Source organism: Moschus berezovskii, chromosome 17 (genome assembly GCF_049115385.1).
Source record: "Moschus berezovskii isolate FMDL1 chromosome 17, NW_MosBer_1.0, whole genome shotgun sequence".
Classification (NCBI taxonomy): domain Eukaryota; kingdom Metazoa; phylum Chordata; class Mammalia; order Artiodactyla; family Moschidae; genus Moschus; species Moschus berezovskii.
Window position 1 is genome coordinate 21,482,786 of NC_142476.1, and position 19,529 is coordinate 21,502,314.

Genomic DNA, 19,529 nt, shown 5'->3' on the forward strand with positions numbered 1-19,529 from the left:
CAAGTGAGTTACACAGCTTACTTCATCTACCATAAAACCTTCAGGCACAAATATACTAGTACAATAATTTATTAGGTAACTTACATGGACAACGTGCAAATGACTTGACAAAGTGAATGTTTTTCCAACGCTTTGAACTCTGGATCTCTAACTTAATGTTTTTAGGAAAGCAAAGGGTTAAGAGCAGACAAGTCGCTAAATTCCAGAAAAGACAATTTCAAACACACCTACTAATATCAAAAGCTATAGTAAAACCAAAATTTCATTACTGCAATTCTGCAATGTATCCCTTTCCATTTAAAACCTGGACAGCACAGCAGGTGAGACGGGGAGATTTGGTTTTAGCAGTTAACCAAATTTAATTGCTTTTGGCAGGTTATTAACTCTTCTGATCAAGCAAAGTAAAGACAAGTAGACAGTTAATTTTAGTGGAGCTTTAAAAGCCTGTGAGAAAGTTACAAAGGACTCCTTGGCCCCCAGTACACATAATACTTCATTCTATAAGCTAAAGTAGAAAGCAATTTTATGGGATTAACTCAAAAGGGGAAGCACATGAAAAGGGCTTAAAATCACAATATATTAATCAGGATACAAAAAATTTAGTTTTCAGAGGTTTTCAGGGATGTTCGTTTATCAAGAATACCTATATATAAAGTTAGCTGTTAACAAAGTCATACAACACAACATAGTTATCCATGAATCTTCATTTTTCTTTCCCTAATACTAAAAGGGATAAATACACTATTTGCTATTATCATTTGCTGATGATAATATCTGCTAATCAGAACATGTAATACTTTGAAAACTGTTACTACAAAATGTGGAAAATCCTAGAACTATATCGTTAATACTGTTACGCTAAAAAAAAAAAAAAAAAGTGACAATAAACAGAAGTATTTCTGTAACACTAACTTTTACTAGGGAAATCCTTATAACCCACATGCTTTTTGGGGGTATTTATCTGGTTTATTTATTTTTAAATAATTGTGGTAAATACTTCAGTAGAAAAAGTCCGAGCCTATAAAGTAACTACTGCTGCTAATTTAAAATGAAGCATTCTATTCAGAAAACCCATTGTAAAAAACTTTTATAATTCAATATAAAATTACTTAGTAAAAATGGACATAGTTCTTTGATCCCAATTCTAGAAAAGTACATTTTCATTTAGGTTTTAAAATGTTTGATTCAAACACTCATTAAGAGCCAACTGCAGGATTTTCAGACCCACTCTTAACCGCTTTATAAAAAGACCAGCACCATCTCACACTACTGAATCATGATAAAAAAAAAGACAAAAACCCAAAACATTATAGAAACGACAACGGTTAAACCACAACAAAACAGTTAACATCAACTATTAAAGAGTCTTAGATCTCCAAGTTAATATCTCCCCTCTAGAGTTCTGCTGGCTTCCTCTTATTTCTGAGGCAAATAAAAAAGAATCTTATAGCTGCCACTTTGTTCCAAATACAAGTTTCCTAATAAAGTAAATTTCTACAGGATTGGTTCAGTAAAGTAAAATCTTTCCTTCAATCCAGAATCTTTTCTTGAAACTAAAAAGAAAAAAAAACCCAGGCATGACCCCAGTCTCTGACTCTCGGGCATCCTGTACAGTCCACTACAGGATGGAGAGTGGGCCTGTCCAAAACACCTCGTCCTGCGAGTTATGGTGACCTACATTTCCCAATAAAATGCAGGCACATTACATGGCTCAGGATGGTAATAAAATGGATTAAGCAATTTGTACACTTCTAAAAAGCACTATCAAGCCCCATCAAAGACAAACTAAAATGGTTAGATACTTGTGAACAACCCAGTGATTTCTGAGTTGAATGGGTTAGGAGTCAACAGACGTGATCCTTGTGATGAAATCAGGCCTCCTGGGAGGGAGTGAATTGTGGTTTGCAAGAACTCAAAAGATATTTTGGATCCACTGTAAAGCTTGCTAAAAACACGAAATTCTTTCCTAAGAAGACTAAAGAAGTTGCACCATATTTAAAAATCACTGTCAATTTTACTGGGATTTAGAATAAATATTTACAACTTTTTTTTGCAATAAACAGCATTTAGATCTCACTTGTCAGGAAAATATTTTTTCATTATTAAAAAAGAAAAGTGTAAACTTGTTTCTTCTGTTACCTGTTTCAAACATTTAACATAAACCTCTTCAGAAATTTCAATAGCATAAAAATAAATAAACATGCAAACTCTTTAAGAACAACTTTACATTCTTTGGGGGAAAAAAAACCAAAAACCAAATGGGAAAGCAAAGTATATACGCAATCAAGAGTCAGAGTTCAAGTCTGAATTTAGCTAATAGAGGCAAATGATCCGAAGAGTTATTTTCATTTGGAAGTCCATTAACAGTCCATAAGTCTTGTTCTGTAAGAAGCGACAGTCTGGCTAGAAGTTTCAAGCCACCAACCAAAGCAACTTCAGCTCCTACATTAAAAAGCACATACATATTTACTGAAACAACAGGTTGTAAATTGACCACAGGAGTCTTTACAAAAAAAAAAGATATGTAACTTGACACTGCCCTGGAAGTCTAATATGAAACAGTTTAAAATACGTTTAGCTTTTTATTGAGTTATAACCTAATTATAACTCTCAAACAAACAGCAGTGTCAGATGTTTGTTTTCCTATTTCAGATTTTTTTTTCAGTTTCAAGTTCTACAAATAATCTTTAGAAGAAAATATCAATGTAACGTAAGAATGTTACATGTTAACGTAAGAATGTTAAAGAGTAATTTGAGACTGACAACTACCTAAGAAATTCACCCATCAACTTTTCTGTAATTCTATAAAACCTAAAGACTAAGCCACATCTAAGTAGGACATTTATTAAGTGACTGCAGAATAAATTAGTATAATTTGGTCCCAGAGATTCAGCACCCACAGAAGTGGAGTAAAAGGTTCTTAATGTTAACATTGGCGATGCTGGTCCATGGCACACTTCCGCCATCTAGTGGATATATATAGTATGACAACTACCTGAACTAAATTACAAATTCAAAGCAGCAAGGTTATTTTGTAGAGTTGATCTAGTGGAGAGGAGTTGGCCATCTCCGGAGTGTTACTAGTAAGGTTATTTTTGGAAAGAAAGAAAAAATCAGAAGGGAAAATTGGGAAAGAAAAGTAGCACTGAAAAGAATAAAAAGGAAGAGGAAAATCAGAAAAGACAAAATAGCTACCCACATTTAGGATTTTCAGTTTTCTGAATACTTTTTTGACTCCGGGTTCCCTGGTGTAAAGAATCTGCCTGCAGTACAGGAGACCCGGGTTCAATCCCTGGGTTGGGAAGATCCCCTGGAAAAGGGAACAACAACCCACTCCAATATTCTTGCCTGGAGAATCCCATGGACAGAAGAGCCTGATGGACTAGTCCATAGGGTTGTTAAAGAGTCAGACACGACTGAGCAACTCTACTTTCACTACTTTAAACCTCACTTTCTTCTCCATGTTAAATCCTTTGACCAATATTTAATACCTTGTTTTCAACGAATCATACAAGGAAAAGTGTTTTATCACCTTTGCTTTTTGAAAACACACTTTTCAGACTTCTCTTTCCAGAAAGAACCAATATTCCAGGGTCAACATGTCAAAACTGTCAGCTGCTGGCAGTACAAGCAAGGCCCCACAATGGAGGCAGCGTACCTTAGTAAGATTTAAGTACAAAACTGTATGATGCTGCTGTTGCAAGAAAAACAAGAAACTTGTGAGTAAAACCAAAAGGCAATATAAAAGATCTATAAAGTAACTCAGAAGTTGACTGGGATTGGAGGCTAGAGCTGAGGATGTAATTCACGGGGAATGATTTGCTTTGAGGTATTTCACTGCCTCCATCTTTTGTAAGTGATAAACTGATTTACTCGGATATATTACCAATCTGCCAAATATATTACCAATTTTAAAATATTTTTAATTTCTAAACTGAGAACTTCATACAGATGTTTGGCTTTCGCAGCTTCAGCCCTGAAGTTTTTAGTTACTGTGTTCTCAAGAAGAATTTAAGATTACATGCATTCTTTACCTGGCTGCTCAGCAACACCTTCCTTTTCAGCAGAATAGAAAATATAATCCACAGTTATGGCACTTCGGGAATGACAGGTGGTCACTTCTGGGATTCCAGTGTCAGGAAAATAATGTGAATAAACAGATGACAAGCTGAAATGGTGCTGTAAATTTGAAGATAACCTAAATTGAAGGGAAAAAAAAGTATTTAGCATCCATCAAGGTTTTAATGATTTTTATAATTCCTCCTCCTTAAGGCACTTTTTCACTTAAATTTCGAGACAAAACGAGACATTAGGACAATATTTATTTAAACAGACCATATCACATTTTCACATTTCTTTATTCATGCAGTGATACCCAAAATCCATTAACAGGGGTATAATACATGGGGTGGGGTGGGGGAGCTCAATAATTAACATACTAATGTGATTTTTTAAATTAATTATAACACATTTGAGAGCCTCCACTTACTAATGAACACATATTCTAAAACAATTTTTAAGTTTTTTGCTGCCTCTAAGAAAGAAAATTAAAGTGGCCTTTAGGAATACTATTTAGAACTGACAGACTGATGTCAGGGGGCCATATTTTTCCATGGTTATCCTTGCTATGGTATGTGAGATGATTTTGTACCGGATCTTAAAACAGCTTCTATATAATGGCTTACATTTACCCCATTCTTTAAATACACATGATGTTACAGGCAAAAGGTTTAAAAATCATCTCCCATTAACATATCATGAATTTTAAGGATATTTTATGTCATGAAACAAAATTTAAAAGAAACTTTTTGTTCATCCAACACACATTTATCAAACACCTCCTAAGTCCCAGGCACTCTCTCTTCTTAAGTGCTAAGGACACAGTGATAAAGATGCTGCCCTGATTTTAAAAAGCTCATAGGTCAGTAAGTACAGGTAATTGCTTCAAATCGCTCTACTGCCAAGTTTTAGAAACTTTTTATGTCTAAGGACTCATATTTACAATATTATTAAATGTAAAATAGGTCTACTGCAAACTGTTCTTACTACTAACATTTTAGTTTACAGATACAAGTATGCATATAAAGACACTATTTTAAAGATATAAGTAGCTTTTCTTACACCCTATTTTGTTATAAAAAGATTTTAGAATTACTAAAAACTAAGTGTTTGCTAGTAAGAGTAGCCTTTTTAATAATCTCACTCACGGAAGTTTCTACTGTGAAAGGTTTAAAATTTTTAATTGCTCCTTTCTTACTAGTTCTTATATTTTCCCAAAACAAGATATACAAAACATAAGACTGAGAAGAAGGCAGATAAAAAGAATGAGAGGTGATTCTGAAATTTAAATGTTAAAAGTCAAAGCTATAGAAGAGTCACACTACGAAATAAGACATTTTGAGAATCTCCTAAGACACAAATATAAGTCTCCATCCTGTTGTGTTAAATATATATGTTTTTCAATCACAGCCCTAAGCATCCATGATTCTTTAATAAAAAGAAACCCAAGCCTCTTTATCTGGCTACCTAGGATGACCTTTCCCTGTAGTTTAAGAGATAAGTTTAGGTAACTATCTTTTCTACAGCCATATTTTTTTGGGGGGATCAATTCTCCTATAGATTTATTCTTGAGATCCAGTAAGCAGTTAAAGGAGGCCGAAGATCCTCTTGAAATCTGAAAGGTATTTTTCTGTGATCTCCACCTTTGTTTAAATACGTAATAGCAATAAATGTTAGTGGGTTCAGGTCCGTGGACAAACTGTTTCTATAAACAACAACGCTCAAGCGCTCACTACAAGTCAGACACTGAGTTTTACATGCCTTGTCTCATCTCGTCCTCACAACAACCCAAATTATAAAGAAACTGAACCTTAAAAATGTTAAATTTCTTGCTTAAAATCACACAGCTAAAGAGCAGTAAAGTTAGGGTTTCAGGTCTATTTGACTTAAGAGCCAGAGTTCTTCACCAGCACAAAGTATCATCAGCTTTATTTTTTAACCAAGTGATTTTTGAGAAATGATTTCTTTATTCAACTAGAGTAAGCCAATGTCTACTGTTTGCTTTCCAGAACTCACTTTTCAGTTGTTACTAGGACCTCTGTTTCGTCCAGCTCTGTTTGTGTCAGATCACCGTCTGGAAGAACAGAAAAGCTTATTAATACTCTCAGTGTACTGTTTTGTTCTATTTTGCCTTAGAGTACTTTTACTCTAGGTACAGTATTTAAGGTGTATCTAGTTTAGATAGCGGAGAAGCCAACGGCAAGCCACTCCAGTACTCTTGCCTAGAAAATCCCATGGACGGAGGAGCCTGGTAGGTTGCGGTCTGTGGGGTCGCTAATGGTCGGACACGACTGAGCGACTTCACTTTCACTTTTCACTTTCACACATTGAAGGAAATGGCAACCCACTCCAGTGTTCTTGCTGGGAGAATCCCAGGGACGGGGGAGCCTGGTGGGCTGCCGTCTATGGGGTCACACAGAGTCGGACATGACTGAAGTGACTTAGCAGCAGCAGCAGCAGTTTAGATAGATGCCTAAATGGTTCATCCCAGAATCTGTATTATGATGGTCTCCAGAATTAGCAAAAATAAAACACAAACATGTCCAAAGCAACATGCAACTAATTCATGCAAAAGTGATTTTGGAAGTTGATTTTCAAAAAGGTAACCAGAGTTCTTAAAAAGTGAACAACTCTATGCTTTTATATATGAATATTCATCTCTGAGATGTTATCCCTTTAAAAATTTAGTTTTATGCCTTCAAAGGGAACACTATTATCAAGAAGACTGCCAAAATGGATTGCAAACACTTACCTGGCTTTTCTACTTTTGGTACCTGCTGTACCTCATACACACAGTTCTGTGAGATACCTAGGTTTGGGGGCCAAATTGGAATAGATAAAATTCTTTGTCCCCGTGAAGACTGTTCTTGGCCAGATACCTAAACAAAATTTCAACAGATATCTTAGGTGAACAGATTTTAAATTATGTACTGAAAAGTTTATTTCTTAAATAAAAGTAAATCCAAGAAAAGTAAATATTATCCTTTATTCATTATATCATTTGTGCTTGTAAAATTCTGCTCAAATACAGTTCAGAAAACATTATTACTTACATAAAAATGGTAATCTTTTCCTTTGCATGTTCTTCTCAAATTTGGAAATCTAAATGATCTATAGCTTTGGACTAATACTGCTCCTCCTTTTTTTTACTACCTGCATTATAGTTCCTGTTATATAAAATACTAAGAAAGATCAACTCATAAAATTTTAAACTAGCATCCAAAACTCAGTGGTGAGGGCTTACTTTGGTTAAATGTACTGAAGAGGAAATGATCTGAACTAAGCAGAAGAAAAGAACAATAAAAATAAAAACACGGGATAAATTATACTCAGCTAAAGAACTATTTATCCTTATGTAAAGGAAAATTTATATAATAAGCAAATATTAAATTACTGTTTTCCAACTCTTTTGGCCACATCGGCATTCAAAACACTGTTCTGCACCTGTGAGTAGTTCCTTGGCAACCCACTCCAGTGATCTTGCCTGGAGAATCCCAGGGACAGGGGAGCCTGGTGGGCTGCCGTCTGTGGGGTCGCACAGAGTCGGTCACGACTGAAGCGACTTAGCAGCAGCAGCAGCATGTCAGTCAATGGTTTTATTTTCCTTCTTCACCCCCATTCTGAATTTTTTGTTGGCTCCTACTTCCTCCAAGCAGAATGTTGTCACAAACAGATGGAAAAGTGAATTAAATCCAGTGAATATAATTACTTATGAGCAGCTATGGATCATCACTGCAGCTTGGTAAGGTGAGGGTACTGACTCATCTGAGGTTTTCAAACAGCTCTAGGGTGACTTTATAAGGTAAAGCTCCGTCCTCCCTTTACAATGAAGACAGACTTACACCCACCTCCTAACACGGAGGAGTGCGCTTACCTTTCCTATGGCGAGTCCTTCATAATTCAATTTTCCTTCCTTAATAAAACTATAGAGTGGAGAACCAGGAACAGAATTGAAGTCCCCACACATAACAATGGGGCAGCAGCTGCCGTCTTTCTGATGGGCAACACTGGAAATCTCCGCCAGGAGCATTGCCAGTTGGGTCAGTTTAATGTCACCTCGCCTTGGGTTATACAACAGATGTGTGTTAGCTACACAGATGGCAGGGCAGGCGGTGCTTGGAGTCTTGGGCTGCAAGAGCAACACTAGTCCAACATTGTCTCTGTCCAGCAGAGGAACATCACGGCGGTAGAACTCCACTGGGTTCACTGATAAGAGTGAAAATTTGGAATGTTTGAAGCAAATGGCACAGCCATCAGGTTTCCTTCCTGTCCGCATCTTGTATTCACAGTGATAACCTGCAAGAAAGAAAAAATGTTTAACAAAGATGACTGTTTGTTTATATATACATGAAAGTATTAGAACTGTGTTTTGCCACACTTGCAAAAAATAATATGGCAAAACAAAATTCTAATTTTTGGACCATGTTTGTGAGTGAAGTCTCTCAGTTGTGTCCGACTCTTTGCAATCCCCTGGACTGTAGCCTACCAGGCTCCTCTATCCATGGGATTTTCCAGACAAGAATACCAGAGTGGGTTGCCATTTCCGTCTCCAGATCTTCCCGACTCAGAGATCAAACCTGGGTCTCCCACACTGCAGGCAGATGCTTTACCCTCTGAGTACCGTGGAAGCCCGGACAATGTTTACCAAAGTGTATTTTTAAAAATATTAGTAATGTAGGATGTTAAAAAGTGTTGGAATCAAAAAAGTCTATGATTGGGTCAAATAGATTTTACCGGCAGACTGCAGTGTTACATACGTGTATGTTATCACACTCTCATTTCCATCCTAACAAAAGTCAGAGTCAAGGCAAAGACAGTGAACTTATAGTAATCTGTCCCCTCTCTCCCCATTGCCCCTTTCCTGTGCTTTTCTCCAGAAAACTCTCATTACCTGAGGTACTATTTACTTGTTTGTTCAGTTCATTCTTGGCCTTTCTCCACTGGAATGTATTCTCCGCAAGGAGAGAGACCTGTTAGCTGTTTGGCTCACTGCTGTATTCCCATCGCCTTCAACAGTGCATGGTATACAGTAGACACTCAGAAAACTACGTGCTGAATGAATGAATGCAATGTAGGCAGCATTCCTCAAAGAGATGACCTGTTTCTAAAGGTAATCATTCAATTAGGCACCGTGGACACGGCTGTTATAAAATGATAAACTAGATACAATGGTCCCAGAGCTCACGGAACTCAGAATCTCAGGAGTCTGGTAGTAGGCAAAGAGACTCCTGGAAAGGCAGCTATGAAGAGATTCTTGTACACCTTTCCATTTGAATTAAAATATGTATCAACACAAAAGTTCCCATTTGAAGCACTTCAATCTTTTCCTGACCTCTTGAAATGGGTATTAAGCTTGTTTTTCAAAATTAAGATTTTTAGTCCAAATATACCACACACCTTTGTTAGCAAGCTATGCTTTAACAACCCATTAAGTAAATCTGGCTAAAATAAAAGTTACATTTGTACCCAATGATTCCAAACTTGGCCTGATCTCGGTTCCATAATGATCTTCTTGAACTTCTTGCAAACAAAGTACCTTAGAAGAAAAAATGGCTTGAATTAAAACAAAAAAACACAAATATGAATTTTCTGGTGCTTTTGTTTTAAAAATAGGTTTCTAAAATTCTAAAAACCTGATGAAAGCTAAAATAATTTTTTCTTGTATAAATCTATCAAATTAATGTCTCCAAATCTGATCAGTCCCCAAAAGCACGACCTTTACTCACATGAATCCCTATTATCCAAAACTAGTATTTCCCAAAGGAAATATTTAATAATTTATATGCTGGAATATTTTTCCTGAATTTACAAGTTCATGCATACTAAATCCTTCTAGTCTTTTCTTAAGATATAATTTTTTGAATGCTGCTGCCGTCAATGGGGTCACACAGAGTCGGACACGACTGAAGTGACTTAGCAGCAGCAGCATCATCTAAATTAATTTTTGCATGAATTATTTAAATTTTCAATCAAAGGAAGTATTTACTGAATATTTAATATGGTGCCAGTCCCTGTCTTGAAACTGACTGATACTTAAAACTTCTTGGATCTTTTCTGAAAAGTTACATAATCATTTATATCAACAACCATTAGCAAGTTATTCCTCCAAAGTTATAATACCCTATCAACAACCATTAGCAAGTTATTCCTCCAAAGTTATAATACCCTATCAACAACCATTAGCAAGTTATTCCTCCAAAGTTATAATACCCTATTCAAAGCTGTTCCATCATTTTATCTATTAAAAATTTTTTTTTTTTTTGCCACACTGTGGCTTGTGGGATCTTAGTTCCCCGACCAGGAACGGAACTCGAGCCTTGGGCAGTGTTAAGCACAGAGTCCTAACCACTGGACTGCTAGGGAATTCACCTATAACTATACAAGCCTTCCCTTCTTACTTCACAAACAAAAGGGATAAAAAACCATTTAGTTCAGAAATGAATCCAACTTTTCCTTAGGTGAAGAATTCTGATGATATTTTACACTTACATCTGCATCAAAGTATTTAATTTCTTTCAGAATATTGGGAAACCTAAAACTCCAGTGTAATACTGGCCGCCGGCAGTGTTTATAAAGGTGTGAATTGTCTTCCAGTAAATCTTGTGAAAGTATATTATAGGACATCACTGAAAAGTCAAACTTGTTCTCACTGTCTTCACATGTGGGATCAACATTTTCGTCTCCTACGATCTCCGTGTTTTCTTTATTATGGTTACATATATATTCCCAATGCCGTTGTATTGTGCCTGTTAAAATATATTAGACAAAATACAAAGAATTAATAAAAAACAGGTCATATATTTTCCTGCATGTGAGTATTTTTTGCCGTTTAAAAATTCTTATAAGCAATGAACAGAATGCTTTCCCCTAGAAAATGGTACTGTAGCACCTCATGACTAGAAGTGATTGTCAAATTGTTTATAAAGACTGTAAAATGATACACTCCCTCATCCAAGAGGCACAAAACATGTTTAAGAGGGTTCAGCAAGTCATTCTGGAGGCTCTGAGTGGTATTAACAAAGCTAAGACTACACAGGGGTCATGGCTTCTTCTCACTTCCCCATGGTTATGACACGGATTTGCCACAGACATGCTCAGCAACTTCACAGCCAGGACAATACACCTGTACGGCACAGCTGGTCTTTTAACAAGATAATTTCATATTGTATTTTATCACCTACTAGTATGACACGATCATCAAACGCTTAACTATGTTCCTGAGATAACTCATGTGAGAAATGTGGTTTAGACGTGAATGAAGGGTACATAATGACAACAAAAGGAAGCAGTATTTACTGGAAGAATGCTAATGAAATAAACAAAAGAAATATTTTTAATGCATGCCAAAGCAAAAGTTAAATGTAACATAGCTATATACTGCTGTTGCTGCTAAGTCACTTCAGTCGTGTCCGACTCTGTGTGACCCCACAGACGGCAGCCCACCAGGCTCCCCCTTCCCTGGGATTCTCCAGGCAAGAACACTGGAGTGGGTTGCCATTTCCTTCTCCAATGTGTGAAAGTGAAGTCACTCAGTCGTGTCCAACCCTTAGCGACCCCACAGACTGCAGCCTACCAGGCTCCTCCATCCATATATACTGCTAGTAAATGATAATTCCTGATTGACAAACCTAGCATGCAACAATCAGGAACGTGTGACAGTCTATATTCCGCAAAGACACCATGTACACTGAAAAAGTATTGAGAACTCGATGAAATAGCAAGAGATTCTGAAATTATAAGCAGTCTTTGATTTAGAAATGATTACTTAAAAAATACATATACACACACATACATATAAGTATCTATAGATACATAAACACAGTACCACATATAAATACTCATACACAACACACATACTCCTTCGATCTTCCTCTCCCTATCAATAAAGAGGATACTCTTACTGTCATGAAAGCCATGAAGACAAATGTGGAACTTTTTAGAGAATCTATAAGCTTAAAAGGGAAAAACAAGAAATGAAATGAACTTGGGAAACAAAAAGATTTGAAGATGGACTTTCAAGCACAATTAGATGATATGAGAAAATCTCAGCCCTAGAATATCTCCCTTTTCCTGTAAGGCTTTCATTTCACTGATTTAGAGTCCCTAAATTTCTCCAATTAAAAAGTAAATGAAAAATAAATTAAATTGAGGAAGAGTATTCTAAACATGGGGGGAAAAGACTACAACGAAATATACCACTGTTTTTAAGAGTAATTATCTCTGAAAGAAAGAACTGTTGGAGAAGGCAATGGCACCCCACTCCAGTACTCTTGCCTGGAAAATCCCATGGACGGAGGAGCCTGGTAGGCTGCAGTCCATGGGGTTGTGAAGAGTCGGACATGACTGAGCGACTTCACTTCACTTTTCACTTTCACGCATTGGAGAAGGAAATGGCAACCCACTCCAATTTTCTTGCCTGGAGAATCCCAGGGACAGGGGAGCCTGGTGGGCTGCCATCTATGGGGTCGCACAGAGTCGGACACAACTGAAGCGACTTAGCAGAAGCAGCAGGAAGAACTGTGAAAGATTTTTCCAAATCTTTCGCAATTATGATATATTTACAGAATAGCAACACACTCTAGAGGGGTGGGGGAACTAGTTGCAAGCAGTCAAAAGGCACAAACTTTCAGCGGTTAAGACAAATAAGTATTAGGGATGTGAGGTACAACATGGTAAATTTAACCAACGCTGGAGCATGTTCCATATGAAGGCTGTTAAGAGAGTAAATTCTAAAAGCTCACACTCCATACAAAATCTTTCCTTCCCCTTTCTTTTGTATCTCTTTGGGATGATGGAGGTTCACAAAACTTATTGTGGTAACCCTTCCATGATGTAGTAAGGTAAATCATTATGCTGTTAACCTTAAACTGAGACTGCGCTGGCAATGTCAGCTATATCTCAGAAAAGGTGAAAGAAAAAAAAGTGTCAGTACACTCTAGAAACGTCAATGAAGTAAAAATTTTTAGTGACTTTAATCAGATTTCATCCCTCAAAATCTAAAAGCTGGTATCTGCTGCACTGAAGGAACAGGAATTCTGCCCAGAGGACAGAAGAAGAAGGAAATTTTTACGAACAGCGAGATCTGAGTGGAACAGGGGAGTTGGAATTATGATACCATAAAGGTACTAGGAGCCTGAGGAGAAAGGTAAAAAATGAAGGAAAGAAAACCAAATTAACAAAAGCATTCAACTAGCACATAATTTAGCTCAGTGCTTGTCCTATGCCCAGGAAAAAGAAGGGAACTATCCCTTATTCCTCACTGAATATGGAGAATCCTACTCCTAAAGGCCTTTATTTTTTGGGGCTCCAAAATCACTGCAGATGCTGATTGCAGCCATGAAATTAAAAGACGTTTACTCTCTGGAAGGAAAGTTATGACCAACCTAGACAGCATATTAAAAAGCAGAGCCAATACTTTGTCAACAAAGGTCCGTCTAGTCAAGGCTTTGGTTTTTCCAGTGGTCATGTATGGATGTGAGAGTTGGACTGTGAAGAAAGCTAAGCACAGAAGAATTGATGCTTCTGAACTGTGGTGTTGGAGAAGACTCTTGAGAGTCCCTTGGACTGCAAGGAGATCCAACCAGTGCATCCTAAAGGAGATCAGTCCTGGGTGTTCATTGGAAGGACTGATGTTGAAGCTGAAACTCCAGCTTTGGCCACCTGATGTGAAGACCTGACTTATCTGAAAACACCCTGATGCTGGGAAAGATTGAGGGCAGGAGGAGAAGGGGACGACAGAGGATGAGATGGCTGGATGGCATCACCGACTCAATGGACATGAGTTTGGGTGGACTCTGGGAGTTGGTGATGGACAGGGAGGCCTGGCGTGCTGTGGTTCATGGTGTCGCAAAGAGTCGGACACGACTGAGCGACAACTGAACTGAACCCCTAAAGGCCAGAACTAAAGCTACTTATACTGACTCTGCACAGCTACTCTGAGATTTATAACATAGTTTCTATGAGGAAATCAGAACCGATTCTTAAGAACTGATTATCAAGAACACAATTCCCTCATAAATTAGGGACTAGTTATGGTTTTAGCCACAAATCATTAAATCTTTTTACGTATATGCGATGGAGAGGGTTCCAGGCATACAACAAAATGTCAGCTATCATCACAAACTTACAGCACTACCCTGGTGGCACCGCTGCATTAAATTCATTCATGCTTTCTTATAAAATATGTATATGTAAAGGCATATAAAAGCGTAAGATTTGTATAGTCCTGGCAATTAAGAATTTAAACCAACTCTTTTGGCAATTTCGTTTTTTTAAATAACCAAGACCACAAGATGATCAAATCAACAGAGTAGCTTTCAGACTTCTACAGTCTGTACAACCCTTTGATATTATTTTTCACATCCTGACCATCAACCCCTGGTAGGCTGGGACTAGGGCTGGGATGATGGGGTAAACACATTTCATTCTGACCACATTTGCTTTGAATAAACATACAGAAATTTGTTCGAATGCTAGGGTTCCATGGAAGACAATTTGAAAACTACTGAGAGAGTGGACAGTCTTTGGCTTTCACAGACTTCACAACATAAATTCACACTACAAAAGTTTATATACCTTCCATGTCAGGAGGAACAAGGTGGTCACAGCAGAGAAGACAGATGAGTCAAAAAAAAGCAAGCAATTAGGCCTGATTGGGTTTCTAGGGTGCCTAATTAAAAGGTCATAATTGGGTCACACAAATCCTTCAAATACCACTTTAAAGTGACAGGCAAGTTAGCAATGCTGTTCTCTTGATTGAAAAGTAGTATTAGTGAAATATCAGAAGTCACAAATATGGCTTAACGAAGAGCATTTTCCTTATTCTCAAAACCTAGGAAGAACGGACATACAGAGAGTCAGGTTGCAGTCAGTTTACCGGTCTGTAAATGTAATCCCCATCCAGTAAAGGGAAACACCACCGCCAGGATTTTCTGAGTACCTACTATGAAGCCAACAATGTGTCAGGCACTTTGAACGTCTCACTTCGTCCTCCACAGGCTCTCAAAGCGGGCATTATTTTACACTAGGAGACCAAGGAGCAGAGAGGTTCAGTGTCCTGTCCAAACTCACAGTTAGTGGTGGTGCAGAATGAGAGCAGGAGCATTTCCTCAGCCCAGGCCTGGGGTCACTGTGCCACCTCTCCCTGAGAGCCCACCAGATTTATAAAAAGCTAACCAGAAGAGCAGGGCGTCAACCTGATGAACAGTGAACACGGGAACCAGCAGCCATCTCACGTCCCCATACAGCCTCAGATGACGGGCTGTTCTTAGGAACCTAATTTCAATGATTCTAAATGTTCCTTTCAATCATTCAAATACTTGTTTACAAACACACTGGTGGTTAAGCGCTATACAAATAGATTTCCACTTCTTTTGAGCACTTAGAATTTCTAATTAAATGTGTAGTAGAAGTCCTACTTCGAAGAGCTCTAACTAATCTAGCTCTGACTCCCAGGTGAGACTCGCTCTCAACGGCTTCCTTTGACAAACTTATGTCCACTCCCTGCAAATTAACACCCACACAGCCTATTTCCAAGTATCTTCAGAGGAATGACCTTCATGATGACTGTAGCTCAGTAAGAACGGACAATTGCAAATTTACTTAGACTACTCGTGTATCCTTTTGGAGGGGGGCAGGGCTGGAAGCACAGAGAGTCTGGTGAATTGCTGAGAGTAAAAAGAACAGGAGAAAAATAGAAATAACCAAGATAGCTAGAAAAAACTGTCTCAAAGTTGAATAAGATGGGGTTAAAAGATAAACTTCCCAAAGACTCTTGATTATGTCTAAAGACCCATCATGAGAAATATAAATTTAATAAGCTAGAATCTGATTCTGTAAGAAACTATTTTTCACTTATGATTGTTTCTATTTAAGGAAATTCTTTTGTCTTATAACGCTAACAAAAATGAAAACATGGTGCTTTTTAATATATCTGTGGAATCCCAGAATACATGTATCAATTTCTAAGAAATCTAAGAACCTTTGTTTCAAAAACAGTGAATTTTAAAATTATTCTTAATGCTTCCATCTGGTTCTCCATTGTTTTCCAACTTTATATGAAGAGTGGCTTTTAATTTTACTGCCAGAAATACACAGTTAATGAAGATTTTTTTAAAAAGACTTGATTAAAAAAAATTTTTCCATTTTCCTAACAGAAAAGTACTGGTTAAAAATAATACCAAACACCTCTAAAATCTGCAGGAGGTTTTCTTAAAGATTAAATATGAAAAGTTTCAATTACACTATGGCTTATGTCTATTTCTGCACCAAGATAAATGTCACCTTTACCTTGGTGTTTTCTTCGTTTTGATGAAGGCTCATCTCCCTCAGAGTTCATGATGTAACTAGAGAGATGAATCAAAGAAGTCTGGCTCAGGCTGTCAGGTCTCCAGTTCCAGTACTGAAACGGAGCTCTAGACTCAAACAAACAAGGTGGTCTCCAATTTAGTGAGAAATGCCTACTACTGAAGTATGGGTAAGGAGCACGAGAATAATGTCCAGGCCACCTCATACAACTAGAAATATGTCTGTTCCAGCAACACTTTTGCAGATTCTCCCACGGTGTAGTCCAGTCTCTGCCCAGACTCTTCTGGTGGTGGGGTAACATGGGGTATCTAAAAGAAATAAATACACTCCTTGAGGCACCACTTTTTGTTCAGCTATATAGCACACAGAATCTAAATCTGTTTCCTCAAGGGAAGGTAATGTCTAATATTTAAAATCTGACTTTTCAACCTGAGGGATTTCACTGCTAGTGGCAATACCTCAAAACGCTCCCTAAACAACTATGAATGGTATTCTAAACACTTAACAGAGAATACACCAGCCTCCCCAAGTACCACATAAACTTCTAAAAGTCCACACAAATCAACTGAAAGATAAACCAATCACCAAAACTGTACTGAGTAGCTTACTAGCATCTAATAAAACCTAATGGACAAATAAAACCCACTGCACAGGTAATACTTAAACATAGAACACATAAGCTTACTACAATGAAAGTGAATCTCTCTAACCTGGGTTTGGAGTAAAAATACGTTTCTGAACAACTTTTTTATACCAGGATGTTATTTTCCAAATATCTTTATAGCTAAGAAAACAAAAGCCTATCACTACTTCAGGAAACTACCTACCTCTCCTGCTAATCAGTACATAATTTATTTTTCCATGCTACTTTTTTCTCTTTTAAGCTTACTCCTCGAGGGACATGAAAATTACTTACTAGAAAATTCACCAACACTCCAAACCCAACAGCACCAATTATCTGATACCAATTATATGATAGGCTCTATCATGAAAAATGTCTCCGAAATAGTGTTATCATTATTTTGAATAGATATATTGCTCTCAGGCTCTCTTATGAAACAATGCAACTCAAGCACTAAAATGCTATTCTGGCAAATAGCTACAATCCTGAGAAAGACTCCTCCTGTCCTCCAGAATTCATTAAAGTTGTATTTCCAAGTCAGTGTCAATAATGTCCACTTTCATCACCAAGGGAATTTTGTTTAAATTGTATTTACTGTTATTTGACTTTTATATATTTGTTTCAACAGCATTTACATTTTTATATAAATTTATTGAGCAGTTTACCCTTTCTCAAACTGCTCTCTAAACTCAACATAATTGTAAACTTTTAAAGGCATGGCATGGGTAAGTCTATCCTGTTTTGTGACAAGCCTGAAAGCCATAGATTTGGAGAAAAGCCATACACCGTCTATCCCAATAAGTTACCTATTCTAATACAATACTTGTACTACAAAACTTATTCGCTGTATTTGTAGTTACTTTTACAGACTTCTTATATTCTCTTAAATTGATGGGCTCCTTTGGGGCCAGAGCACCCTAATTCATTTTAATCTGGGTCTCCTCCCAAGTGCCTAGCACAGTGCGTGGCACACAGCTGGTACTCAGGAAAAGCTGCCTGCGGAAGAGCAAATTCCCCAAACTACAGGGGTCAAAACCTGATCCCCGTAACTTACGTAAAAACTAAGAGGGTGCTGTGTTTCCCACGTATGACAGTACACCAGTCAGTTTCATATGGTACACAATTAAATAATATCTAACCATTTATTTTACAGTGTATTAGGGAAAAAAATCAGTATACCAAAGCCAGCAACTCGTGGATACTACTTAGAAAGGCGCTAATATGGGCAGCACCTCTTGAAGTGCTTTTTATGCAGTCAATTTCACAAGTAAATTATGCGGTAATATCGATGTGGCACGAGAATTCGGGAATCACCGTGGAAGGCTGGGATCCCAGGGCCGGGGAGGGGAAAAGTTTGCGAGGCGGCAAGCACACAGCAGCAGAGCAGCCCCTGGGCGTGCGCACACGGCGCGCGCCGGCCTCGGGGCCAGGCCGCCCCGGACGGCGGCCGCGCTGACCGACCGGCCGCTCCCCGCCCGCGGCCGCGCGGGGCTGGGGAGGAGGCCGCGGGCCGGGCCGCGCGCGCCGGGTGTCGGGAAGTGCGCCGGGGCTCCGAGGCGAGCCCGGCCCGGCGGAGCAGGAGCCCGGCGCTCGGCCGGCGCGTTCGGCGCCTCGGGCCCGCGCTGCGCGGGCCGCGCGCCGGCTTTACCTATCCCGCAGGGGCTCCAGGGGTCTGTCCCGGCGGCACCGCGGCCCGGGCCCGCTTCCTCGTCCGGCCCCGGCACCCAGCCCGCCCCGCCCCGGTGCCCCCGGCCGCCCGCCCCTCCCTCCTCCCGCCCGCCGCCCAGCCCTACTGACCGGCCTCTGCCCACCACACAGCGGCCGTAGCCCCTCCTCACACAGCGCCACGCTTCCATCTTCCCCCCCGCGGCCTTCCGGCTCCCGGCTCCCGGCTCCCGCTCACAACGTCCACCTCTACGGCCGGTTTGGCGGCGTCAAGCGCCAGGGGGTCCCCATCCCTAGACGCGGGGCCTCTCGGCCCGACGGCAAAGCATGCCGGGAAACTCGATCTTGCCGCCGCCAAGTCCCCATCTTGCGCCGCAAAAGTCACCCAATTGTCTCGGCGCCAAATTGTGTTCAAGAAGCATGCGCAGAGCGTGTGAAGCCGGCGCAGCCATGTCTGAGTAGGGCGAAACAGCCGACTTGGGTCTTAAAGAGACAGGAAATTAACTAAGAGCGGAACAGCTTGATTAAAGATAATGGGAGGGTTCACTGCCGTTGGGTTTCCCAGGTGGCGCTAATAATAAAGAAACACACCCCACCCCTGCCAATGCAGGGAGACTGAAGAGATGTCGGTTAGATCCCTGGGTAGGGAAGATCCCCTGGAGGAGGGCATGGCAACCCACTCTAGTATTCTTGCCTGGAGAATCCCAGGGACAGTGGAGCTTGGCGGGCTGCAGTCAGCAGGGTCTCACAGAGTCGGACACGACTGAAGCGACTTAGCAAGCAAGCACTGCAGTTACTGTTAAAAAGGAAAGAAAAAAAAAAGTGTATTTGTATCCGCTCAAGGTAGGGAAAAACTTCTCTGGGTTCCCACAGAATT

At 39.3% G+C, this 19,529-nt stretch overlaps 1 protein-coding gene across 9 annotated transcripts; it reads right to left on the bottom strand.

The window, feature by feature from the left end:
• Window positions 1–53: 53 nt before the first annotated feature.
• ANGEL2 (angel homolog 2) lies at window positions 54–19,050 on the bottom strand. 9 transcript variants are annotated; one of them, XR_016039585.1, is made up of 10 exons: window positions 18,785–19,050; window positions 16,348–16,673; window positions 10,549–10,805; window positions 9,526–9,595; window positions 7,934–8,355; window positions 6,812–6,938; window positions 6,076–6,133; window positions 4,035–4,198; window positions 3,533–3,694; window positions 2,306–2,442 (listed from the first exon to the last, which is right to left on the bottom strand). XR_016039585.1 is itself a non-coding variant. In XM_088845259.1 (9 exons), the coding sequence occupies exons 1-9, from the start codon at window positions 18,841–18,843 to the stop codon at window positions 2,291–2,293; spliced, it is 1,635 nt and encodes a 544-aa protein (XP_088701385.1). In that variant the 5' UTR covers window positions 18,844–19,049; the 3' UTR covers window positions 54–2,290. The 9 variants fall into 9 exon arrangements, 8 of the variants coding, with proteins under 8 accessions (XP_088701385.1, XP_088701386.1, XP_055275033.2 ...); XM_088845259.1 differs by lacking the exon at window positions 3,533–3,694 and having other exon boundaries at window positions 54–2,442; window positions 18,785–19,049; XM_088845260.1 differs by lacking the exon at window positions 3,533–3,694 and having other exon boundaries at window positions 54–2,442; window positions 18,826–19,048.
• Window positions 19,051–19,529: the final 479 nt, after the last annotated feature.

Bases quoted from the DNA above. Each gene is read 5' to 3' on its own strand.
- ANGEL2 (XM_088845259.1), bottom strand. From the start codon at position 18,843: ATGGAAGCGTGGCGCTGTGTGAGGAGGGGCTACGGCCGCTGTGTGGTG. The intron at 16,674-18,784 runs GTCAGTAGGGCT...TATTTCTTTTAG, and splicing joins TGTGTGGTGGGCAGAGGCCG to ATACCCCATGTTACCCCACC. The intron at 10,806-16,347 runs GTAAAGGTGACA...ATATTTTAACAG, and splicing joins AAAACGAAGAAAACACCAAG to GCACAATACAACGGCATTGG.